Genomic DNA, 26140 nt, shown 5'->3' with positions numbered 1-26140 from the left:
AATTGAACGCACTTTTAATACCTGTTCCACCTTTGGAAGACCCTGCGTTATATCACCGGATCTCGATTTTTCATATATAAATGTAACTAATGTATCTCCTTCATAAATAATTTATCCATAATGGCCATGAACTGTTGCTCCTGGGGTAGCCAAATAGGGCTTAGTTGATCGTATTACTACAGAGTCAACTTGAACAATTAGAACTTGACGTTCTAACCCGATTTTAAGTGTGGCTCATTTTTGGCTATACATACATTTTCACAAATAAACTGTCCAAGACTTTTATTTTTGTAGATGTCTTTTCACAATAATTATGATAGATAAAATACCAATTCAAATTGAATGGACTCAAAAGTTACTGCATGAATCGAGATTCTTTATTTTCCGTTAAATAATATTGAAGTACTTGAAAAATCTATTTTAAATTTTCAAGTTGCAAAGGATCTGATTATAAGTTATTAAATAGTAAAATGAATCAAAATTGACTATTTTCAAAACTGTTATATTTGCTGTATATGACATAAATGCTTTACTCCTTACTACTTCTGAAATGGTCGATGCTAAATGTTAATTTAGGTAGTTTATATGACATAAATGCTTTACTCCTTACTACTTCTGAAATGGTCGATGCTAAATGTTAATTTAGGTAGCTTTCAATCACATATAAACAAACATAACAACTACGATAACAAAAACATTATTCATAATGTGCGTGTGAATGTGTTCATTGATGCTTGAATCTCCTCGAGAGTTCTTCCTTTAGTCTCAGGTACCAATTTTGCGACAAACAACACTGTCGCAGCGCAGATCACCGAGAAACCAAAAAACGTACCTGATGACTATCAGGATAATTAACACAAAGGAACTGGTATTATGTCAAATTCAAATTTTAATTAAAAATCATCAAAATTAAAGTGATTTTCTTTTTATTTCATTTGATATAAGATTTTCTTTGAATCATTAGTGTTTTTGTTACTTCATTTGTTATATAAAAGATAATCTATTTTTTTTTCAGTTGTATTTAAATTAGGAGAAACACTTATAGATAACTTATATTTTTACCCCTAAACTTATTTTCAATTTTGATTTTGCCCTTCAAACTTAATCTCATTAACCTTTTTTCTCAAACTTTACCTTCTGAGCTCCAATCCATTAGGAAGTTAAAGGCAAAGGAAATAATCCATGAACCCAACCAATTAACAACGGTCACAAAGCTTCCAGCCAAACCTTTCATGTTAATTGGGAAGATCTGAAACCCCAAAAATATATATTCTGTAACAGCAATTCAATTTTTTTTTTTAAAATTATCGCCTTGTCGTAAAAACTCACCTCCGACATTATAACCCAAGGAATTCCTCCCATCCCCAATGAAAATGAACCCGTAAATACCTGTTTTTATTGGAGTTAGAAACGCTACCATTTCTTTTTGTCCACTAGTTTCATATGAGATTGAGTTTTACCAATATTCCGATAAGTGCCATAAATGGAGTGAACTCCTTCCAAACTTCAATGTCCTGCACCCAAGGAGAACGTACATTGCATTTGGTTTTTACGAAAGTTTTAAACGTAAATTTAGACGACAACCTGCAAGAAGAAGGATACAGCAACTAGAAGACAACCCAAGCATGTTCCAGCCGCGGAAACCTGAAAGAGACAACTTATATAAAACTTTTAGTTTTTTTTTTGTGACATGATTTCTACAAGAGAATTCAACAATCCCATCCTTTTCAGACCATAAGAAGAGGTTTTCTCCCAGATTTATCCATTAACAGAACACCAAACAGGGTCATGGGAACCTGCACAAAACAAATTCAAACATGTCATGGTCCCATTTGAAAACACTTTCAAATCCTACATCTGACGAGGAACCATAAATAAATTTATTTTAAAACACTTTTTTTTGTCTAAGTAAGATAAGTTCACGTTTGGAAACAAAACTTAAATATTGACGGTTTCTGCATAGATCCAGACCCAAAAAGTGTTTCGAAATGGGCTACATATGTTCTTCGTTGATATTTAAATCAAAATATACGAAAACCTGAACGACAACCATAGCCATTGTCCCAAATCTACTCGAGAAACCTGGATAAGAAACCGTCTCATAAATAATATACATCTATTTCAAAATTTCACAAATTAAAGCAAATATTTTTTACTAACCTGCAGATACAAAAATAGCGCTAGCATAATAAGCTATCCCATTAACACCTCCAAACTGTTGCAACACCATTAACCCGACACCAACCTAAACGCAACCTCCAAATTTTTCAGATTTGATTTCCACTAAAAACGCCCCAACTGAAGTGGGGGTCGTGCTAACTTCATCCAGGGGATAAACCCTAGTTTTCCAAAAATCAAAAATACAAAAAACGAAGAAGTCTCACTATAAGCGAGTGGGCGTATGTCCATTGGAACAAATCGTGCAGACGAGCTTCCGAGAGCTGTCGAAGACTTTCCGTATACTCCTGTAATTGTAAACCACAAACCCTTTCTTATAACATTCTTTTTCAGGATTGAAAATGGTTTGATTGAAATAAAATTATAATGCTTACTCGAATTTCATCCAATTCATCATCAATCTTTGCATTCATTCCTCTCAACCGCTGTAACGCCACTTCAGAATCCGACCATCGACCCTTCATAGCCTGCATAATATATTAACATTAGTATAAACAAATTTCAAAAAAGATTGAAATTGTTAAGTTCATTATTCTAATAAACAAATCATAATACCATCCCAAAACATTACTACCGGACCACCGGTGAAACTGAGAAAAAAACATTGAAATTATCATCCCAAACCTAATCAGGCTAAACCCTAATTGAAGAAAACGAGAAAAATTCAAACTCACCAACCATCTTGGCGATTCAGGAATAATGAATAGCCCAATAAGTTGTAATACACATGGAACACTCCCTGAAAAGAAAGAACTTCCATAAATCATACATATATCTCATCTTGAGATAATTGTAAGAAAGAATCATTTTCAAGATAGTATTATTTATACCAATCAAAGACAAGATTCGCCAGTTTATTACAGCTCCGATTAAATACAAAACCGAGACGCCACAACATATCATTAACTGCGGTTTGCAAAACTTTAAGTTGTAGATAACATCTTCATTGAAGACTGAATGCTGTTGCTGGATTGAGTTAGTTTTTTACCTGATTAACTGCTGTGAAAGCTCCGCGAAGATCTTTGGGTGTAATTTCTGCTATATATACAGGTACCTAAATGCTTTCACTCTTGTCAAATTAAAAAACTCTGAATCTAGAGAAAAAAAAAGTAAATATTTGTTCTTTTTAACTAATTACCACATAGGAGAGAAGCCCAACTCCATATCCAAGACAAAATCTTCCAAGATATAGCCACAAGGCATCCTTCCATGAATGGTAAAATCATTATAATTAGGAGAAAGTTTTCATGAATGGTAAAAAGATTGATTATCTCTTTCTTTATGAAATATTCCAGAATTATGAAATGTTTGATGATCTTGATGAGATGGAAGTTTACGAGGGGCTTGGTTTATTTGGATTAAACCATCATCGATCACTTCTTCCATCAAATTATTCTAAATACTAAAAACATTGTGATCATTTGACCCAAATAAACCAGTTTTTACATTTTGCTTTGAAAAATATTGGTTTTCTAGCGAACACCCAAAATCAAACAAGCTTGAGAAGCCAAGAAAATGGGAAATCAAATATGTGACATGCTGCAATATATACATAGTAGATATTTGCCCATTTGGAAACACTTTTTTGCATCTGTATCCTTGTTTGAATGAGAAAACATAAATAATTTTATACATTTGTGTCTCAAAACGTTATCTAGAGCCGAGATACCTAACAAAGAAAAGGTGTTTTAAAAAAAACTATACGATTTCTCATCTAAACTCATACCCAGACCGAAAAAGTGTTTCCAAATTGATCAATGTGGGAGAACCTTTGAGAAAGAAATTGCAAGCCAAGCAGTAAGGCAGAATATATCAGCAAAACCCATGATCTGCAATGGTGTGAATACACAAAAATGAAGATAAGATTTGAATGGTTTTTGCTCACATCTTCACCAGACAAGAAGAACAACAAGAGAGCTTACACCTCTTCTTCCCATTAGATCAGCTATTCTTCCGCTCATGACTGCTCCCAACATAGCTCCAATGGTCATTATTGATCCGAAAAATGAATACTGAAAACATAAACTCAAATTGAGAATTAAATTTAAGAAATGAAGGAATTAGCAAAGAAGAGAAATGACCTCAGCTAAAGAAAGGCCAAGCTCATTCATGATCCCATCTTGAGCTGGTGATGAAAATCCAACCTAAGTTTAAACAAATTAGGATTAAAAAGAACCATAATTTACATTCTATCACAACCCATTTCAAATTTATAGTAAAAAAATGCAATTATGATTATTTTCTTTCCAAGAGTTCAATCTTAGTTGGGGAAAAAGAGGGTTGCGGAATAAAGCACTAACTGCTGAACCAAAGACGTAAGAACCCGAAACAGCAACTGATGTGCTAAGAACCAGAACAGCCATGGAGGATGAAGAAGACGAAGAAGAAGAGAAACCCACATCGTATTTCCCTCTGTCTCCAGGAAGCAGAGGCAAAGATTTCTCTTTATTTTCCATTCTATCAATCTGTACGTACGAATGAACTCACCGGAGAGAGACGGCGACCGAGTGAGAAAGTGAACAACAAGACAGCGGTGCTCTGGTCTATCAGCCTAACGTGGTTGAAGACAGCCCGTTGATGATGTTTTTGTCTTTTTTGTTTCATTTTCTTTTTTTCAGAAAATGATGAACATTTGACTAACGGTAAAAAAAAAAAAATTGATAAATAAATGGGAAATTTGAGGGGATGACTCTAAAAAATGTCTTAGACGTGGAGTTAAAAAAAGAATGTTGGTGACCCATTTTACTATTTTTGGACGAAATGCCCCAGTTGCGTCACGACGCAATTTTTTATTTTTTAAATTTTCAAAAAAATTTAATTATGAATTTTTTTTGAACGAAAATGCCCCAGATGCGTCACGCAATCGCGAGACGAAAAAAAATTAAAAAAAAATAAATAATCAGGTTGCGTCACGCAACTCGCGTTACGCAAGAATATAATTGTCATTAAAAAAAAGAGGGTCACCAGCTATATTTAATTTATGCCCCACTATTGGCTATTAGGCCTATCAGTGGGGTCATTTCCTCAAATTTCCTTAAATAAATAGTTCTTTATATTTTAGAAAATAAATATTTTATTTCTTATTTAAAAATACCTAAAAAATACTTGTGATTAACCTCGGCAAAATTTTCAGAGTGTTAACATGGTAATAAGACGTGACAACTTTAAATAAACAATGATTAAAAAAAATTCATTTCCAAAATTTTAACATAATTTCCAAAGATGTGACAGCAAAGGGAACACGCCCCGCGCCGCACCTGATCAGTTAAACGCTTTGTTAGTTGAATCGCAAACGGAGCTCACTGAACGCCCGCACACTGACTAAACACCCCGCGAACGCCAGACGCGCACAAAACGGCGTCGTTTTGGCCTCCGATCGTCTTCATCATCGCGACGTCGCAAAGATAAGGATGAAGATCCGTCTTCGATTTGTCCAACTTGGAACTCAGCCGTTAATCAACAATTTTGGCTAATTTAAAGCTTGAAATAATTACCCTACGATGGTGATCATTTTCCTACCAGAATATGATGATTCATCCTTATTTCGGCCAACTTGAGGAGAAACAGCCAAAACGCCATTAATGGTTTTTGGCTGATTCAACCCACTTGGAGCCTCCACCGACCTAGAGATAGTATAAATATATCCCATGAGTCAATCTGAAAGCCATAGATCCACTCTCCACCTTTCAATCGTCGATTTTCAAAAATCTGCCATTAAAACTTCAAGCTTTTGGATTTTTTTGAAAACTTTGGATAAGGCCTTAAAACTTGGAACTAAGCATTCCAACAGTTTCCTTAAGGTCTAAAGAATGTTCTTCAATCATTGGTAATGATCCAATCACCCTCTAATTCATATTTACAGTTTAAATTTGAAATTTTTATATTTCAAATTACATAAGATTGTATGCTTGCTATTTATGTGTGTTTTTGGTTGAATATTGATCATATGATCATTTAGAAACTATCTAGATAGGATATTAAGACCAATCAATCGATCTCAATAACAAAAGCCCAAATTTGAATTTTTATAATCCAAAAACCGGGTTTGATGTTCTTAGGTTAATCTTGTTGAATCATAGTCAGAAAGTTTCCCAACATGATTGTAATGATGTTGGACAACTGTTTGGATCATGTTTGATCCATCACGATCATTTTTTATCAAAATAAAAAAATTTAAAATAAAATGAAAATTTTAAATTCTTGATTTGGTCAAAACAAATAGTTAGTGTTCTTGTTTTAATACTAATCAAGTATATGTGATATAAGGAAGTTATTGAATAGCTCATTTCTTTTAAAACAAATTTAAAATCATAAACTCATTTTTTTTTATCACAAATGGTTTTGAACAAAATAATCATCATCAATGTTGATTGATATCTTGAGATGATGATCAACATGTTACTGAGAGCTTTGTGAAGCTACCCAAACCCTTGGATCAAAATATCCAAACTAAAAAAATAAATTAACAAAAGTGAACCTTGATGTTTTTGAGGACCGAGGCTTGTTAGCCTAGGACCGAGAGATCTGACCGATGATCCTCAGTCCGGACTGAAACCTAGGACCAAGAAATTCGAACCTAAGACCGAGAATTTCAACAAGACTAAGGGGTCCGACCGATGTTCTTGAGCTAGGATCGAGAAATTCGACCGAAGATTTTCATCTAGGACCGAGAGGTCTAAACTATGACTGAGGATTTTAGAACCTATGACCGAGAGGTCTAAACTTAGGACCGAGGATTCCCAAACCTAGGATCGAGAAATATCGATCCAAGACCGAGAATTCCTAAACCCGGGATCGAGGGACTTAGCCTAGAGTTAACCTAGGACTGTGAAGTTTATACACCTCGACCGAAGGACTTAGCCCTATGCTAACCAGGACCGAAGGGTTTATACACCCAGACCGCTAATCTCAGCCAATGACCGAGAGTCCTTAGCACCCAGACCGAGGGTCTCTAGGCCCCGACTGATAAAAACGAACTCAAGGTTTAGGACTCCAATCTTAAGCCTATTTGGTTCCACTTTTCAAAACTCAAAATTATTTTCGTAATTTTGGACCCCAAACTATTTTCCGAAAATCCCGAAAAATTAGAAAATATTTTAAAAATATTTTTGGGTTATTTCCAAAAAACATACTTTGACTAAGGCATGTTTGATATTTATTTTAAACCCTAACACCTTTAAAATGATTGATGTTCTTCAGGTATAAACCTCTCTAGTTATTATCAGCAACATGTACCAACATTTTAAATATTATTGTTTTATTATTTTAAATAACGCTAAAACCTAGAAGCATAACTATGATCTGAAGAATAATCAGTTAAAACTCAAACGTTATAAACCGGTTTTCAAAAGCCAACTTTATAAGTAGACACCGTTTTTAAAACGGGTACGAACTAAAAGAAAACTATGGTCAATACGTTTGTATACGTATGCCAACTTTTATTGATTTTCAAAAATCAATTGATGACTCTATTTCAAAATAAATAATCTTTTAAATTAATTATGTTTAATTAATTTAAACTACAGTATTTTCTAAAAATCAAATTGTGATTTGATTATCATAAATCCCCATATTATTTAAAATTAAATCTCAAAGTTAATTACTTTTCAATTAATTTCAAAAGTTATCCGAGAATTAGTGTAATCTTTTAAAAATAATATTTTATTTTAAAATAAAATTCTTTACACAAAAACTGATATTGAAATTCTCGAACCTCGAATTTTTTTTAGAAACTGATGCAAAGGGTTTTTGCCGGGTTACACCAAGATTCAGATTTTGCTTTGTTTCTGTAAATGTAATACCTTTAAGAGGCCATTCTCAACGACAATCATACATACCCATTGAAGATGCAGCTCCTCCGGCCAAGAAACTAGAGTGCTGAAATTTTCCTTTCTTCTTTTGAGCGACATAAAGAGACATAGATGTACAGAGGACAAATATATATTTAGCCCCTTTGGGCTCACTAGTGTCGAGAAGCTCCCTGTTTGCTTGAACATCAGCTTTCCATCTATAATCACCACTTCATACATCATTCTTTTCCTCTATAAGAACATCAAATCCAAAACCCGTTAAGAAATCATATATATCTTCCCATAAGCTATATATATTGCTACAAAATTTAGATCTTGAACATTTATCAATAAGATTCATCTCTTACCTTTTCCCAATATTTACCATGTAGCAGATTTCAACATCATTAATAAATTAGAAAAGAAAAAGAAGAAGCATTTTATTAGTTTATAAGTCTACTAGTAGAAAAATGGTTCTTTGCTCTAAGAACTGAGCCATTTATTGTAATAAAAATGAAGATTGTGCCCATATCGATGTTGCAAATCAATCTAGTTTGAGAAAACATAATCAAATCATGAATGCTGGAGAAATTCTATAAGAACAATGTTATAAAATCATCATAAATACTGAAGAAATCCCATAAGAACATTGTTAGAATCAAGGAAAGCGTCGGCAGCATATCGAAGGGAGGAAGAAAAAAAAGAGAAGAAAGGTTCTCGGGTTAATTAAAGAAATATTAGTAACAGCTATGTGTGTCGTGAGTTGTTATAGATGCTCATTTAATGACTATTAGTAACGGTTCTATGACAATGTCGTTACTGATATTAAGGCAGTTTTAATAACGACCCTTTGAAAAGTCGTTATAAATATCCCTATTGTGGAAAACGAAAAGAAAAATTGGGTATCTATAATGGTTTTTCAAAGAGGCGTTATTGATATTAATGTAGTTTTAATAACAACGGTTTGAAAAGTCGTTACAAATACTCTTATTGGAAAACAAAGATAAAATTATGGTATCAGTAATGATTTTCTTTAGAGTCTTTATATTTAATATTTGATATCTATTATCTATAACGGTCTTATAGTGTGGTTACTGATATTTGTTACCGAAGCTCCTTTTTTTACTAGTGCAATAATATGATTTATATTTGTTACAGATGCCCCTTTTTCTACTAATGTAATAATGTGATTTATGTGATTTGTAGTATTATTTTCCAACTGACATCATGGGTACTCCAAGTGAAGCACGTACCGTCGAGAGATACGAGGTACCGTCGAGAGATACGAGGTACCGTCGAGAGATACGAGGTACCGTCGAGAGATACGAGGCTCATCCATAATCGTTTGGTTTCATCTTTTCACTAGACTAACTTCTCTAATTAAATTTTACATCTAAATTAATTCAGAATATATATATATATATATAAAACAATATGACCCGTTTACAAATTCCTTAACTTTATGATACATAAATTGAGTTTTATAATTTCAAAAATTACAAGGAATGTTCTTACGTGTTTATAAAATTAGTCTTCACAATCATGTGCAAGCGAACACCTATTTAACAAACTTAGATTTTAAAGTCTCGTTTGTGTACCCTCGTTATATAAATTTTGTCTATTATTTTCGATTTTCAATCTCGTCTATTAATATGAATCCTAAACATTTTCTAGGATCGAAATTAAGCATGGTTCCTTGATAGATGCAAATTCGAATATTTAGAAAAACAACACAAGTCCTTAATCAAACTTAGTGTAATAATCCTTAAACAATCAAATGACCAACTATTTTGGAGTAGAGACAGTCCGTTTTGGACGGGTGTGTGGGCCATTGCTGATATCTCTTTCCCATACGTAACCAAATACCGAACCCTCAATGTGAATTCTCTGAATTTATTTCCTAGTTTCTTTAAGAAGCAAACTAAGATGGTGTCTCTAAACTCAATTAGATCGATCTGTCATCGTACATATCGATCTGAAATATGTACGAACCAAGTACAAACGCTCTCGTTAGATAAATTTTATTTTCAGGTCCTCATCTCACTTAACGACGAGATGACTCCAAAGAGAGTCATTTCCTCGTCTACTTTTACAAAATTCGAGAGGAAGTTAAGCCAATGAAGCATCTAACAAAGTGGCACTCGTGTCGAGTCTATTATAAAAATATCTTGTCTCCTACCACGATGAGAGGAAGGTAATGCATGAGCTTTTAATGAACTTCGGTGTACGAACCGTCCTTAAAGACGGGCCTTCGATTCGATCGAAAAAGATTTAAATTTTTTAAGCCATCCTACGAAAGGGGAGGGGTGACGATAAAAACGCATACAATGTAATTGATACAAAATAAATTATCCTATTTGGAAACATTGAAAATTGGAGTGAACTAAGTTTAAAATAATAAATATTTTTTAATATATATATAAATAAAATATATTCTACAGTATTATTTTATCTAAACTAACATCCCAATAACCAATAAGATATTTAAAAAAATAAAAATAAATTATCTTACACGATTTGATATAGAGTTGAACATTTAAATCACAAATATGTGAAGATGCATTTATTTAATAAATTTATAAGTCTAAGAAAAAAATCATTTAAAAAACTTATTGAATTCAAAGTTGGGAAAGAAGGAACAGTTCTCCCATACTCCACGATATTATTAAGAGTAAAAGAAAATTTATAAATATTTCAATTCTTACTTGTCCAATCGTAATCGGGTGTCATTATGTATTTCTTTAGTAAGTAATTCATAAAAAAAATATCTGAAATGAGAAAAACATGATAATAAAATTGATGGAAGAAAAATAATAAAATTGAGATACTTAACAAAAAAAATAAAAATAAAAAATCATATAAAAATTTAAAGATAGCAATAAGATCACCCACCAATTTGTACTAGATCTCACTTCAGCCATCCTAATGATAATAACACTATAAATGTGCCTAATCGGTCATTTATACTTGTCGAAAAATCCACAGTTCTATTCCATCCAAATAATCCATACAAAATAATGAGATAAAAGTCAATTGATTCATACTAGTCAATTTGACTTCTATACTCAAATCTCCCAACAACTGACAATGAACTTTGACATAACTCATGAACCCTATTTAAGGTCCAAAGAAGGTTCCAAATCTCAACAACTGACTCACAATGCAAGAGCATGTGTTAAACAAACTCTTGCTCCTTATAACACATGCGCCATTGAAAATCTTTACGTTTAAATTTATCATCCGTTAAGATATCTTAATGAATAACACTCCAAAGAACAAGATCTTGATAGACACATTTGAGTCCCATACCATAACAAGTCCTAATAAAGACCAAATGTGTTGACTTTATTAAATGACGTATAGTATAATAGTGACTGAATGACTAACATTAAATGTATTCATATCACGCCATCCAACATGGCTTTGAGAGTTGTTTTTTTGGTACAATTAGAATCCTACATCGAAAGTTGATTGGAGTGAGATAAGTTTTTTTTGTATATAAAAGAAACTCTTCCCACAATTAGAATAGAATCTCACATCAGAAGATGATGGGAGTGAGAGAAGTTTATTAGTTTATAAAAGAAACTTTTTCCCTTTGGTTTATTGCACTCAATACTTATATTTCTTCTTCCTTATTAATTGACAGTTTTAGTGCTCGGAGACGTAGACAACTTTTGTTCGAACTCCGTTATCAAATTCTTAGTGTGTTATTTCTTACGTTTCTTCTTTTATTCTATCAGTTTTCCCAACAAGTGGTATCAGAACCGAATGTTCGTCCTTGGCATGACGACTGAGTCTTTAATAGGGGCATCAACTCTTTCTTCATCCTGGACGAGAACCCCGATGTCAAATTTGAAGTTTGTAGTGGAAATATTTGATGGAACTGGGCATTTCAGTATGTGGCAATGTGAGGTTCTAGATTGTCTTTTCTAACAGGTTTAAATGTTACTATTGAGACCGGAAAGTCAGATGGTATAGAAGAAGAAGAATGGAGTATCATAAATCGATTGATGTGCATAACAGTTTGATCGTATCTGTCTAGAGAACAAAAGTATGTTGTGTAGAACGAAACTTATGAACAAAAACTATGGCAAGAAATGGTGGAAAATTTTTTGGAAAAAAGTGGTCAGAATAAGCTCCTAATGAAAACATGTTTGTTCTGGTTTGATTACCAGTCAGGTACTACCATGAATGAACACATCACTAAGTTTAATCAATTAGTAGCAGATCTTTTAAATCTTGATGTGAAAATTGAGGATGAAGATATGACCTTGATGTTGTTATCTTTCCTTCCTGATGAATTCGAACACTTAGAAACAACATTACTTCATGAGAAATGAAATATATCTTTTGATGTTGTAAGTTCTGCTTTATATAGTCACGAATTGAGAAAGCATGACTAAAGAAAAAATAAAATAGTTACAGCAGATGAAGTATTGGTGGTTAGAGACCGTCAACAAAACAAATCAAAATGGAGAGGAGGAAGATCCAAAAGCAGTGTTGTCAAAGATGAATGTGTTTTTTATCGTAAGAAAGGACATTGAAAGATTAACTTTCCAAAGTTGAAGAAGAATGAGAAAGATTCTGAAGATGCAAATGTTGTAGAAAACAAAGGTGGTGCAGATTCAGAATACTCTTTGTTGATGTCACACACAACATCACATCATGATGCGTGGATATTGGACTCAACATGCACTTATCATATGACACCAGTTAGAGAGTGATTCTTCGACTTTAAAGAACTAGATGGTGAAGTTGTTTACATGGGATATGCTAATAGGGATAGATTCAATCAATCTGAGAAATGATGACAAATCCACCATAATTATCAAATATGTTCGGTACATACCTAATATGAAAAAGAATCTCATTTCTTTGGGGACCTTTGAGTCAAAATGCCTAAATGTGAGAATGAAAAATGTAATTCTTAAGGTAATTTCTAGAGTGCTAGTGATGTTGAAAGATATCATGAAAAATAATAACTTATATTATTATCAAGGCAGTACAGTTAATGGGATAGTTAATGGGATAGTAATAGTTGTATCAACTTCCGGTAGCAATAAAGAATCGGAGACAACATAGTTATGACATATGCGATTGGGACATGTTGGTGAGAAATATATGAAACTCTTTTCAAGCAAGGATTGTTGAAAGATACAAAATTTTGTAAATTAGATTTTTGTGAACATTGTGTTATGGAAAAATAAAGGCGAGTAAAATTTGGCCCTACTATTCATAACATCAAAGGTATTTTGGACTATGTGCACTCCGATGTTTGGAAACCTGCCATGACCTCATCTCTTGGAGGTAGACATTATTTTGTTACTTTTGTTGATGATTTTTTTCCAGAAATGTATGAGTGTTTATTATGAAGAACAAAGATAAAGTGTTTGAGATTTTTCTTAAATGGAAAACTCAAGTTGAAAACGAGACAGGAAAAAAATTAAAATTCTTCAGGCTGATAATGGTGGAGAATACAAGAATGATCAATTCCAAAAATTATGTCAAGAATGTGTCATAGTTCGACACTTCACAGTCAGAAAAACAGCACAACAGAATGAAGTATCGAAATGTATGAACAAAACATTGGTGGAGAAAGTTCAGTATATGTTGTCTAATGCGTGTTAGACAAAAAAATTTGGGTAGAAGCTATGACATACACTTAACATTTGATAAATCACCTACCATCATTTGCACTTGGTGGCAAGACTCCATTAGAGGTATGGTCTGGAAAACCGACAACTGATTATGATTCTTTGCATATTTTTGGTTCTACAACATATTATTATGTAGTTGAATCAAAGTTAGATCCACAAGCAAAGAAGACTCTTTTTATGAGATTTATTACTAGAGTTAAATGATATCGTCTCTAGTGTTTGGATGCAAAGAAAATTATTATCAGTAGAGATGTTATTTTTGACGAATCTTCAATATTGAATAAAGTAACATCAGACAAGAATAATTGTACTCCGTAGTAGGTGGAGTTTGAGCAGATAAAGATAAGCCCAACTACAAGTGACTCTCCGACGACAAACGAAGAGTCATATGAGTAAGAAGTTCTGATCCAAGAACCTTCACAACAATGTGAATGAATTGTTGTGAACAGACCAATGCGAGTTATTCATAAGCTATGTCAGTTTGTTGACATGATGGCAGCCTATGCACTTCTAGTCGTAGATGATGTTCCATCCACCTTTTCAGATGTCAGTCGAAGTACTGAAAATAGAAAATTGAAAGGTGCTCTGGAAGATGAGATGCAATCTCTTCAGAAGAATGAGACATGCAAGTTGATGCACCTATCAAAAGGGAAAAAGGATAATAATTGTAAATGGATTTTTGCTAAGAAAGAAGGATTTCTCAAAAAAAAATGATGTTCGCTACATCATTAAACTTTTGAGTAGTCGGTCTCTTTTCTTCTCCAGGTGACATGGAAAAATTGGTAACTAAAGACTACGCTCAAAAGTAAGGAGTTGATTATAATGAGGTATTTTCTCCTGTTGTTAAACACTATTCCATTATAATTTTGTTGACCTTGGTAGCGCAGATGAATTTGGAGCTAGCTCAACTAGATGTGAAGACCGCATTCCTACACGGTCATTTGAACGAGAAAATCTACATGACTCAACCAAATAGATTCAAAGTTGCTGATAAAGAAAATTGGGATTGCAAGTTAAACAAATCATTGTACGAGTTGAAGCAATCGCCGAGACAATGGTACAAGCGACTTGACATGTTTATAATGAAGCATAAGTACACAAGAAGCATATTCAATTCTTGTGTGTATTTGCGCAAACTACAAGATGAGTCGTATATCTATCTACTCTTATACGTTATACGTTGATGATATGTTGATAGCATCAAAGAGACAATATGAAATTGACAAATTGAAGGCTCAATTGAGTAAAGAGTTTGAGATGAAAAACATGGAAAAAAAAATCTAAACATTGTTTAGAGTTGGTAAACATCTTTCGCATTTGAGTCGGCGCTGAAAAACGCCAATTGAAAACACTTAAGAACTATTTTTAATAATTAAGATTTGTATTGAATATTGTGACAAAGTGGAAATTTGTTGTTTTTTGACACAATTAGAATCTCACATCGAAAGAAGATGAGAGTGAGAGAAATTTCGTACTATATAAAAGAAACTCTCCTCACAATTAGATTATAATTCCATATCGGAAGATGATGAGAGTGATGGAAGTTTCTTAGTCTATAAACTCTCTCCCTTTTGGTTTATTGCATCAATACTTGTATCTTTTCTTCCTTATTAATTGATAACATTAATGCTCGGAAACATATGCAATTTTTGGTCGAACTCCATTATCAAATTCTCAGTGTGTTCTTTCTTACATTTTTTCTTTTATTCTGTCAATTTTCTCAACAAGAGTATCATCTATACACATGACAATATAATCCAGCACCGGAAATTAGTAGCAAAACATTTACCCCATACCAAACTATAAATATTGACGAATCTCGAAAGTACCTCCACATGACATAAATACCATCCAAATATTACCACCAACCGGACAATTGAATAACTTAGTAAATCAACTCGACCGATCTTGATCATACTTACTAGTTGCTACACCACTTAAAGAGCAAAATTTTATTAATAGCAATAAGAAAAAGTAGAATTTGATGACTTGACATAATTCAATCCATTTTAACCACCACATATCTCGGTCTTGAAAAATACTAACCAACATCCCTTTAAAATTATTTTACTCTTCCCCATCGAAAACTCACTCTCCATCTGCTTAATAATTAGGTCCAAAAAAGCTTTAGCACCGAAAGTACCAAAAAAAAATTAAAGTTAAACTAAAACAATAATTGACTGTTTACATGGAAAAGGGTTCAAAACAAATCAAGTTTGCCGTATAAATGGACGCACACCCTTCACAATTTTTAGGTAATATTTTGCACTGTAATTTAGGTAGCTTCAATCACAGATAAATAAACATAAACAATTACGATAACAGAAGCATCATTCATAATGTGCGTGTGAACGAGTTCATCGATGCTTGAATCTCCTCAAGAGTTCTTCCTTTAGTCTCAGGTACCAATTTTGCGACAAACAAAACTGTTGCAGCGCCAATCACCGAAAACCCAAAAAACGTACCTATGATTACCAAGATAGTTAACACAAATGAACTGATATTTTATCGCAATCAAATTTTAATTAAAAATCATCAAAAACTAAAGTGATTTTTCATTTGATATTAATTTTTCTTTAAATCATTATTGTGTTTTTTTTATTTCATTTGTTATATAATTGAGAACAAATGTGATTCTTACTTAAAATGACTTAAACTGAAATGAGTATCATGGACCATTGCGGTAAGATAATGTTAGCATCCTATATTAATAATAAAAAAAAATAAAAAAATAAAAGATAATCTAATTTTTCAATTGTGTTTAAATGAGGAGAAGCACTTTAACCTATATTTTGACCCCTAAACTTCTTTTCAATTTTAAATTTTCCCTTCAAACTTAATCTCATTGACTTTTATTTCTCAAACTTTACCTTCTGAGCTCCAATCCATTAGGAAGTTAAAGGCAAAGGAAATAATCCATGAACACAACCAATTAACAACAGTCACAAAGCTTCCAGCCAAACCTTTCATGTTAATTGGGAAGATCTGAAACCCCAAAAAAGATATATATTCATTAACATGAATTCAATTTTTCGGTTAAAATTATCGATTTGTCGTAAAAATTCACCTCCGACATTATAACCCAAGGAATTCCTCCCATCCCCAATGAATATGAACCCATAAATACCTGTTTTTATTCGAGTTAGAAACGCTACCATTAGATTCAAATGAAATTGCTTTTTACCAATATTCCGATAAGTGCCATAAATGGAGTGAACTCCTTCCTAACTTCAATGCCCTGCACTCAAGGAGAACGTACATTGCATTTGGTTTATACGAAAGTTTTAAAACGTAAATTTAAACGAAAACCTGCAAGAAGAAGGATATGGAAAGTAGAAGACAACCCAAGCATGTTCCAGCCGCGGAAACCTGAAAGATCAGAACTTATATAAACTTTTACATTTTTTTTTACATGATTTCTTCAAGAGAATTCGATACTCCCGTCATTGTCAGACCATAAGAAGAGGTTTTCGCCCCAATTTATCCATCAATAGAACACCAAACATGGTCATGGGAACCTGCACAAAACAAATTCAAACATGTCATTGTCCCATTTGAAAACACTTTCAAATCCTAGATCTGACCAGAAACCGATAGTAAATTTATTTGGAAACACATTTTTTGTCTAAGTAAGATAAGTTCACGTGTGGAAACAAAACTTAGTTATTGACGGTTTCTGTCTAGATCCAGACTCAAAAAGTGTTCCAAAATGGGCTTCATATGTTCTCGTTTGATATTTAAATCAAAAAACCTGAACGACAGCAATAGCCATTGTCCCGAATCTACTCGAGAAACCTGGATAAGAAACCGTCTCATAAATAATATACATCTATTTCAAAATTTCACAAGTTAAAGCAATTTTTTTACCAACCTGTAGATACAAAAATAGAGCTAGCATAATAAGCTATCCCATTCACACCTCCAAACTGTTGCAACACCATTAACCCGACACCAACCTAAACGCAACATCCAAATTTCTCAGATTTGATTTCCACAAAAAATGCCCTAACTGAAGTGGGGTCGTTCTAACTTTGTCCAGGGGATAAACCCTAGTTTTCCAAAACAACAAAAAAAAACCGAAGAAGTCTCACTATAAGCGAGTGGGCGTATGTCCATTGGAACAAATCGAGCAGCCGAGCTTCAGAGAACTGTTGAAGGCTTTCTGTATACTCCTGTAATTGTAAACCACAACCCTTTCTTATAACATTCTTTTTCAGGATTGAAAATGGTTTGAATGAAAAAAAAAATTATAATACTTACTCGAATTTCATCCAATTCATCACCAATCTTTGCATTCTTTCCTCTCAACTGCTGTAACGCCAATTCACAATCCGGCCATCGACCCTTCATAGCCTGCATAATATATTAACATTAGTATAAACAAAAGACAAAAAAGATTTAAATTGTTAAGTTCATTATTCTAATAAACAAAACATAATAACATCCCAAAACACAACTACCTGTCAAACTGAGGAAAAAACATTGAAATTGTCATCTCTAACCTAATCGGGCAAAACCCAAATCGAAGAAAAATGTGAAATGTTCAAACTCACCAACCATCTTGGCGATTCAGGAATAATGAATAGCCCGAGAAGTTGTAATACACATGGAACACTCCCTGAAAAGAAAGAACTTCCATAAATCATACATATATCTCATCTTGAGATAATTGTAAGAAAGAATCAATTTCAAGATAGTATTATTTATACCAATCAAAGACAAGATTCGCCAGTTTATTACAGCTCCGATTAAAAACAAAACCGAGACGCCACTACATATCATTAACTGCAGTTCACAAAGCTTTAAGTTGTAATAACATCTTCATTTGAAGACTGAATGCTGTTGCTGGATTGAGTTAGTTTTTACATGATTAACTGCTGTGAAAGCTCCGCGAAGATCTTTGGGTGTTATTTCTGCTATATATACAGGTACCTAAATGCTTTCACCCTTGTTAAATTGAGAAAACTCTGAATCTAGAGAAAAAGAAAGTAAAGATTTGTTCTTTTTAACTAATTACCACATAGGAGAAAAGCCCAACTCCATATCCAAGACAAAATCTTCCAAGATACAGCCACAAGGCATCCTTCCATGAATGGTAAAATCATTATAGTTAGGGGAAAGTTTCCATGAATGGTAAAAAGATTGATTATCTCTTTCTTTATGAAAGATTCCAAAATTTTGAAATGTTTGATGATCTTCATGAGATGGAAGTTAGAGCCTGGCTTGGTTTGTTTGGATTAAAAGAGTATCCCATCATACTAAAACACAATCTTGATCATTTTACCCAAATAAATCACTTTTTACATTTTGCTTTGAAAAATATTGGTTTTCTAGCGAACACCCAAAATCAAACAAGCTTGAGAGGCCAAGAAAATGGAAATTCAAATCTGTGACATGCTGCAATATATACATAGTAGATATTTGTCCATTTGGAAACATGTTTTTGCATCTGGATCTTGGTTTGAATGAGAAAAGATAAATAATTTTATACTCTCAAAACGTTATCTCATCTAGATAGAGACGAGATACCTAGCAAAGAAAAAGTGTTTTAAAAACACTTATACGATTTCTCATCTAAACTCATACCCAGACCCAAAAAGTGTATCCAAATTGATCAATGTGGGAGAACCTTTGAGAAAGAAATTGCAAACCACGCAGTAAGGCAGAATATGTCAGCAAAACCCATGATCTGCAATGGTGTGAATACATAAAAATGAAGATAAGATCTGAATGGTTTCTGCTCACATCTTCACTAAAGAAGTAGAACAAGAGAGCTTACACCTCTTCTTCCCATTAGATCAGCCAATCTTCCGCTCATGACTGCTCCCAACATAGCTCCAATGGTCATTATTGATCCGAAAAATGAATACTGAAAAAATAAAAATCAAAAGTGAGAATTCAATTTAAGAAATGAAGGAATTATCAAAGAAGAGAAATGACCTCAGCTAAAGAAAGGCCAAGCTCATTCATGATCCCATCTTGAGCTGGTGATGAAAATCCAATCTAAATTTAAACAAATTAGGATTAAAAAGAACCATAATTCATGTTCTATCACAACCCATTTCAAATCTATAGTAAAAAATTGCAATTATGATTATTTTCTTTCAAAGAGTTCAATCTTAGTTGGGGAAAAAGAGGGTTGTGGAATAAAGTACTAACTGCAGAACCGAAGACGTAAGAACCCAAAACAGCAACTGATGTGCTAAGAACCAGAACAGCCATGGAGGACGAAGAAGACGAAGAAGAAGAGAAACCCACATCGTATTTCCCTCTGTCTCCAGGAAGCAGAGGCAAAGATTTCTCTTTATCTTCCATTCTATCAATCCGTAAGTACGAATGAACTCACCCGGGGAGCTAAATTGGAATAACCAGGAGAGATGAATGAACTCACTGGGGAGAGACAGCGACCGAGTAAGAAAGTGAACAACAAGACAGCGGTGCTCTAGTCTATCTACCTAACGGTGGGTCCAAATCGGCTGGACCAGCAATTTTGTGTCCCACAATGAACTCACCATGGGACAGCAGAACCCCGGACCAGCCTAACGTGTGGTTGAAGACAGCCATTGATGATTTTTTTTCTTTCTTTCTTTTCTGAAAAGTATATGTTTAGTTTGATTTTGTTTTTCTTCAGAAAATGATGAACATTTGAAATAGTAATAGTAGTAGTAATTTTTTTATGCTTAATTGCTATTTAATTACATGATTTTGAATGAACAAAATTTAATAGGTTTTATTCCATAGAATTATATATCATAGTATTTTTTTTTTTGGTAAAATAATAATTTTATTTATTTTTGATTTTTTAAAAACTAATTTTATACATTTATTAAGCCATTCAAATCACATTATTGGTAGTTTGAAATATTTTAAAAAAATACTAAATTCAAAATACTAATAAATTTGTAGATTTTACACAAAGTTGTAAGGTTTGAATTTTTTTTGAAAAATAAATATCAAAACTATTCATATTAAATTTCTTTAGAACGGGGTTATGAATAACTTAGAATGAAAAAAAATGAGTTATGAATAACCTAGAAAGAAAAAAAAAGAATTCGTGATAATTTTAAAAAAAATAATAATTATTTTTTTTGATAAAAAGACTTAAAATATATTGATATATATAAATAAGATAAAATTTTAAAATATATGATATTTTAGTATTTTAATTAATGAATTGAATAATACGATATATTTTTAGTTATTCAAATCGCTCTCAACAAATTAGAATGCATAGATTAAAAAATCCAAAAAATATCATATAAAAAAATAAATACAAAACGTTTATAAAATAATAAAAAAAATATTTCACATAAAAAAAATACATACAAAACGTTTCTAAATATTATTTCATTTACAAACAAGTCAAATGAATTAGTAAATGAATTATTCTTAGAATATGAAGACAAAATTTTTGTCCATTTGAACAAAAATAATGTTAAGATTGTGATAGTTCAAATATCGTATAATACAATTTAAAGTTCGAGCCTCATTTAATAAACACAACCCAAATTCGACACCAAATAGTATAAACTAAATTTATGAACAATTCCATGTAAAAATCTCTCATTACATGCAAGAATAACTAGGAGTTATCAATTTAGTTTAATATTTTGGAATGGTATATTATTGAATCTTTTTCTTTAACACAGTTATGTTATCAACAAATAATAAATGAAATCCCATTAACATAAATTATAGAAGTGTTCATATCTCACCAGCACAAATAACCACAAAATCTCTATTTATACATTTAATTTGAAAACGATTAAACAAATATTTTACTAAAAGAAAAACAAGAATGCATCTTGTCAAGCTTAAGATGAATTCATTGAAGCATGAATCTCTTCAAGTGTCTTTCCTTTGGTCTCAGGCACCATATTGTATATGAAAACAATTGCAAGTGCACAAACACTAGCATATAACAAAAATGTACCTGAAAATTTTGCTTATTTAATTCCAATGCTTTTTGCTACAATTAATTGAAAATCCAGGCAAAGAAATTACGAACTAACCGTAAGAGCTCCATAACATGAGAAAATTGAAGGTGTAAGACACCAACCACGAACCAGACCAATTCGTTATCGTCACCAAGCTTCCGCCCATCCCTTTTATGTGTAACGGGAATACCTGAATTTATTTAATTCATTTTTTTATTAAAATATTATGATTAGACGGTTTACATTAATTGATCAAATAAGTAAAATAATACCTCGGACATAATAAGCCATGGACCGGCACCCATTCCCACCGAAAACGAACCTATGTATACCTTGTAAATGACATCAAAAACAAGAACTCAAACTCATAAAAACCGAGCATATCATTCAAAATAATTTGATGGTTAATTCAATTTATAACATTTAATAAGTATTAATAATTAAAATTATTTTATGAGACGCACTTGGACAACTCAAGTGACAAGAGTCTTACCTAAGAAATCATAAATCTCCGGTGTCAAAATTAACGATCATACCAAATTAAAAAAAATACTTAGGTAGGTTTTGTAATTACCAGAACACCAATAACAGCAATATAAGGCACAATGTCAGGTGATATTTCTCGAGCCTAATCCATCATTAATTAGAACATAATTAAACCTCAATTTATTAATGACCAAAACATGCAAATAAATAATAATAATAATAATAATAAATAGACCAAAATTAAACCTTACCTTTAGGAAAAAAGAAGACGCAATTAACAGATTTCCCATCAATAATCCGGCAGCAGATGTCTAATTAACATATATATAACCAATTCATAATTAACTAATTGTGATTTTAAATATATAAAAAAAAACTTAAATTTGGTAAGATAATTTACTAGTAAAAGAGGCCTTCTTCCAGCTTTATCTACAATGCTTGCTCCAACCGCGGTTATAACAATCTACAAAGAAATGTACATGTTAATAAGAGACGATTTAATTTAAAATTTTCGATACGAAAAAATCAAGAACCTGAAGAATAGCGTAGATAATAGTTCCTTTGCTTGGATCAAAACCTAGAGACAAGAGAATTAGAAGGTATAGTAATTAACAATAATTATGTTATTAAGAAAGAAATATGTATTATATATAAGTTGTGAAAGTAATTAATTAATTAAGTACCAGCTGATTTGAATATGTAATTTGCATAAAAGACAATCCCATTGATTCCAACTAACTGCTGAAACGCCATTAGTCCAACCGAAATCTATAATATGGAAGAAACAACGAATTTATCGATTGGTTATCGAAGAAAATACGAGAAAGAAAATAGACTCACAGTAAGGGGATGAATGTTGGCTTTGTCAAACATTTTTATGAATGTGACCTTCGGTAATCCCTTAAGGGATTCCAAATAATCCTGTCGAAAAAAACAGTGAGTTAGATCAAAATTTGTTTTACCCACAAAATCGTTGGAGGTATCGTCATGTTTTATATTATGATTTGTGCTACAATATTGAGATATTTTAAGGTATGTTAAACTTTTGCGACAGAATATACGCGACACTAAATTAATATAATGTATGTGGCAAATGTTTATAAACCTTTAGAAAAAGGTGGCATATTTTCTCATAAATCTTATAAAACATTAAAAAAACTAAGAATAAAAGGTTTTAAACATATAATTGATATATGGCAATTATAAGCTTATATTTATCTCAATTTTGGCTGAATATTTATTTTAAAATTTGAGAAAAATAAATAAATAAGAGAAACTTGAATTTACTTTTATATTTTCTGCTTCCCTTGTTATATCAGTATCTGGTCCTCGAAGATGCTGTAATGCTACAAGAAAATCCTCACTTCTGCCAGCCATCAACTACAAACAACATCCATTCAATCAATTAGTATCAGTTTGTTTTATAGTTTTGGTTGAAACAATTTTCGACACGATAACATATATAGTTAAACCGATATATAAAAAAATGTTGTCGTAGTTACCAGCCACCTCGGAGACTCGGGGACAAAGAATAGTCCCAGAAAAACAAACATACAAGGGATAATTCCTACAAGTGAAATGAGTTATAAATATGACTATTAAATGCAAATTTAAAAAAAAATATTTTTATTAGTTTGAATAATTGTTAATTGTTACCAGTTAATGCAAGCATTCTCCATGAAATAAAAGCTCCTAGTATATATGAACTTCCCAATCCAATCACAATAAGGAGCTGCAAGTAAATTTTTTAAATTCAATTAACTATTAAAATTAATTATTTTAACTATTTATAAGTAATTAAACCAATATGAAATTATTTTATTAACCTGATTTGCTGACGCAAGCCCTCCTCGAAGGCTAGTTGGAGTGATCTCACCTATATAAACAGGCACCTAATTTCTCAACAAGAACAACAAAAAAACACAATGCAGATGTGATTTTCTCCTTTTATTTTTAAATTATTGATGTAAGAATATTTATTAAATCATATTTTATTTCTCAATTTTGTAAGAATTTTTCTTTATATTTTAAACAATTAAAAAAATGTGATTTTTTCAACTTACATAAAAAGCCCCTTTTGTTTACTTTCAACATTTTGTAGATTTGTTTTATTGTGTGAAAATTTCAAAATGAATTAAGAGTATTTTTTTTTGTGTCATTTCTTGGTCAATTTCAGTAATTTATCGAAATGAATTAAAAAAAAAAATCAAGAATTGTGATTAAAAGTATCTAAAATAAATAGTTAATGAAAAAAATTATTTCAGAACTCTATATGAAATAAATTAATTACTTGTTAAAAAATGTAGTTTAAGTACAATGATAAAAAAAATTCAATAAAATTAAAAATAAAATTTAGAAAAAATAAATCTCTACTAATTTTAGTTCAAGTCAAATTATGTATAAATAATTTAATTACTTATGAAAAAATTAATAATTTGAAAACACCCATATCTGAAGCTAGATCTAGATTTGGGGAAAAAAAGAAAGAAAAAAGTATTATAAATGTATTTAAGCACTATTTATTTTTAAATATTTTGTTGACATATAGATATAATAATATTTTGGAATATATATATATATATATATATATATATATATATATATATATATATATATATATATATAAATAGGCCCATGAAAAAAAAATATTTTGAATATATTATAAGTCATAAATTATAAAATTACTTTTTATTATTTGATAAAAATCAAATAATCATATTTTAGAGGTACTCATAAATCTACAAAAATTATATATACATGAAATAACTCAAACATACCACATAAGAGAAAACGCCAATCCCATAACCAGATAAGAATCTTCCAAAATCCAGCATAACCGACTCCTATTTCACCCCATTTGATTATAAAAAAAAAAATATAAAATTAAAAGAAGATTAAATTACATAAAGATAGAATGAGTAAAATAACTAAATAAGTGTTTTATATGAAAATGAAATATATATAAAGAAAGAATCAATTATATTATATACCACAGCCATGTAGATTGCTATCCATCCCAAAATGCAAACAAATGCTGATATCCTCATGGCCTGTATTTTAATACATTTTAGTGTGTCTAAATTAATTCTCAAATTTAAATGATTTTATTGTATAATATTAAAAATGCGAGAAATACCCCTTTCCGTCCTAAGAAATCAGCAATATTTCCGCAAGTAATTGCACCAAGTATTGCTCCGATGTTCAATATCGAACCAAAAACCGAGTACTATAATACATGTATATAAAAAAGTTATAAATTTAATTAGATAGGTAAATGAAATGAATTGCTTATTATAAAAATAACAAAATAGAACTTTTCATTTAAAACATATTAGAATCTGTATGCTTATATGGTTTTCTTTTATTTAATAGAATAAATTATATATTTGAAATAAGAACCTGGGCATAAGAAAGTTGAAGATCCATCATTATGGCATCTTGGGTGGGAGCTGAGTAGCCAATCTGCAACATATATATCATATTATAAGAAGTTATATACATATTTTCCAAACCTATTAAGTTCAAAATTCAGTATTTTATATTTTAAATCATATATCTTAAGATAACAAATTTGAATAAATTTATTACACAAGTGCCAAAAGCAAATGATCCACAAACAGCTACGGCAGTGCTCAAAAGTACAGTGAAAAGTGCACCATCTTCTTCTTCTTTATGCTCTTTTTTATCCTCCTTCCATAGAAATGGTTCTTTCATCTTCTTCTTCTCATCTCCTTTTTCCGAGTCTTCGTATCTTGGCATGATGAATGAATCGAAGAGAAATATCGATCAAATATTTGTATTTAAGCAATATTTGATCATTTGGATGAAGATGTTCTTGTGAACATAACCAATTTGGTTTCACTTTCAATTATACAATATTAACCAACAAATTAAGAGGACAAATTGAAGAATTCCTGAAAAAATGGGAACTTATAGAGGAATTTATGGAAAGTAAAGAAAAATGAAGCATCCTAATAATTAGGGAGTTTCTATTTTGAGAAGAAAATTATCTGGATCAAAATTTGTTATGTAATTTTCTATTTTCTTAGAAAAATATTATTAACATAATAAATAAATATAAAATTGGATATGC

The 26140-nt window shown here is 31.5% G+C and overlaps 3 protein-coding genes across 3 annotated transcripts; all 3 read right to left on the bottom strand.

Moving 5' to 3' along the window:
* Positions 1 to 624: 624 nt before the first annotated feature.
* On the bottom strand, positions 625 to 4728 carry LOC124943996 (sugar transporter ERD6-like 5). The gene is made up of 18 exons (XM_047484455.1): positions 4479 to 4728; positions 4260 to 4322; positions 4101 to 4190; positions 3948 to 4007; positions 3317 to 3382; positions 3167 to 3232; positions 3009 to 3084; positions 2853 to 2917; positions 2553 to 2645; positions 2385 to 2465; positions 2161 to 2245; positions 2039 to 2082; positions 1734 to 1796; positions 1585 to 1644; positions 1461 to 1514; positions 1330 to 1389; positions 1135 to 1249; positions 625 to 832 (listed from the first exon to the last, which is right to left on the bottom strand). Exons 1-18 carry the CDS (start codon positions 4632 to 4634, stop codon positions 702 to 704), a joined length of 1428 nt encoding a protein of 475 aa, XP_047340411.1. The 5' UTR covers positions 4635 to 4728; the 3' UTR covers positions 625 to 701.
* Positions 4729 to 15767: 11039 nt separating this feature from the next.
* On the bottom strand, positions 15768 to 20166 carry LOC124943995 (sugar transporter ERD6-like 5). Its single transcript, XM_047484454.1, has 18 exons — positions 19784 to 20166; positions 19565 to 19627; positions 19404 to 19493; positions 19254 to 19313; positions 18642 to 18707; positions 18491 to 18556; positions 18334 to 18409; positions 18178 to 18242; positions 17885 to 17977; positions 17716 to 17796; positions 17496 to 17580; positions 17376 to 17419; positions 17080 to 17142; positions 16934 to 16993; positions 16809 to 16862; positions 16692 to 16751; positions 16495 to 16609; positions 15768 to 16089 (listed from the first exon to the last, which is right to left on the bottom strand). The coding sequence occupies exons 1-18, from the start codon at positions 19937 to 19939 to the stop codon at positions 15959 to 15961; spliced, it is 1428 nt and encodes a 475-aa protein (XP_047340410.1). The 5' UTR covers positions 19940 to 20166; the 3' UTR covers positions 15768 to 15958.
* A 1233-nt stretch (positions 20167 to 21399) lies between these two features.
* Positions 21400 to 25806, bottom strand: LOC124943778 (sugar transporter ERD6-like 8). Its single transcript, XM_047484250.1, has 18 exons — positions 25636 to 25806; positions 25447 to 25509; positions 25184 to 25273; positions 25038 to 25097; positions 24825 to 24890; positions 23874 to 23939; positions 23704 to 23779; positions 23550 to 23614; positions 23335 to 23427; positions 22888 to 22968; positions 22731 to 22815; positions 22581 to 22624; positions 22448 to 22510; positions 22299 to 22358; positions 22136 to 22189; positions 21834 to 21893; positions 21637 to 21751; positions 21400 to 21557 (listed from the first exon to the last, which is right to left on the bottom strand). The coding sequence occupies exons 1-18, from the start codon at positions 25804 to 25806 to the stop codon at positions 21439 to 21441; spliced, it is 1431 nt and encodes a 476-aa protein (XP_047340206.1). The 3' UTR covers positions 21400 to 21438.
* Between the last annotated feature and the right edge of the window lie 334 nt (positions 25807 to 26140).

The sequence above is a fragment of the Impatiens glandulifera genome, chromosome 6 (assembly GCF_907164915.1).
Source record: "Impatiens glandulifera chromosome 6, dImpGla2.1, whole genome shotgun sequence".
NCBI classification, from domain to species: Eukaryota; Viridiplantae; Streptophyta; class Magnoliopsida; order Ericales; family Balsaminaceae; genus Impatiens; species Impatiens glandulifera.
The sequence above is the reverse complement of the archived record's forward strand: the minus strand, read 5'-3'. Positions and strand labels throughout refer to the sequence as shown.

Excerpts from the sequence above, each read along its gene's own strand:
- LOC124943996 (XM_047484455.1), bottom strand. The coding sequence starts at position 4,634 with ATGGAAAATAAAGAGAAATCTTTGCCTCTGCTTCCTGGAGACAGAGGG. Across the intron at positions 4,191-4,259 it reads TTGGCCTTTCTTTAGCTGAG|TATTCATTTTTCGGATCAAT; the intron begins GTCATTTCTCTT and ends TTATGTTTTCAG. Across the intron at positions 4,008-4,100 it reads ATCTAATGGGAAGAAGAGGT|ATCATGGGTTTTGCTGATAT; the intron begins GTAAGCTCTCTT and ends ACACCATTGCAG.
- LOC124943995 (XM_047484454.1), bottom strand. The coding sequence starts at position 19,939 with ATGGAAGATAAAGAGAAATCTTTGCCTCTGCTTCCTGGAGACAGAGGG. Across the intron at positions 18,410-18,490 it reads CTTTCACAGCAGTTAATCAT|TTAATGATATGTAGTGGCGT; the intron begins GTAAAAACTAAC and ends TGTGAACTGCAG. Across the intron at positions 18,243-18,333 it reads GCGAATCTTGTCTTTGATTG|GGAGTGTTCCATGTGTATTA; the intron begins GTATAAATAATA and ends CTTTCTTTTCAG.
- LOC124943778 (XM_047484250.1), bottom strand. The coding sequence starts at position 25,806 with ATGCCAAGATACGAAGACTCGGAAAAAGGAGATGAGAAGAAGAAGATG. Across the intron at positions 24,891-25,037 it reads TAGCAATCTACATGGCTGTG|GAGTCGGTTATGCTGGATTT; the intron begins GTATATAATATA and ends GGGGTGAAATAG. Across the intron at positions 23,780-23,873 it reads GGCTTGCGTCAGCAAATCAG|CTCCTTATTGTGATTGGATT; the intron begins GTTAATAAAATA and ends ATTTACTTGCAG.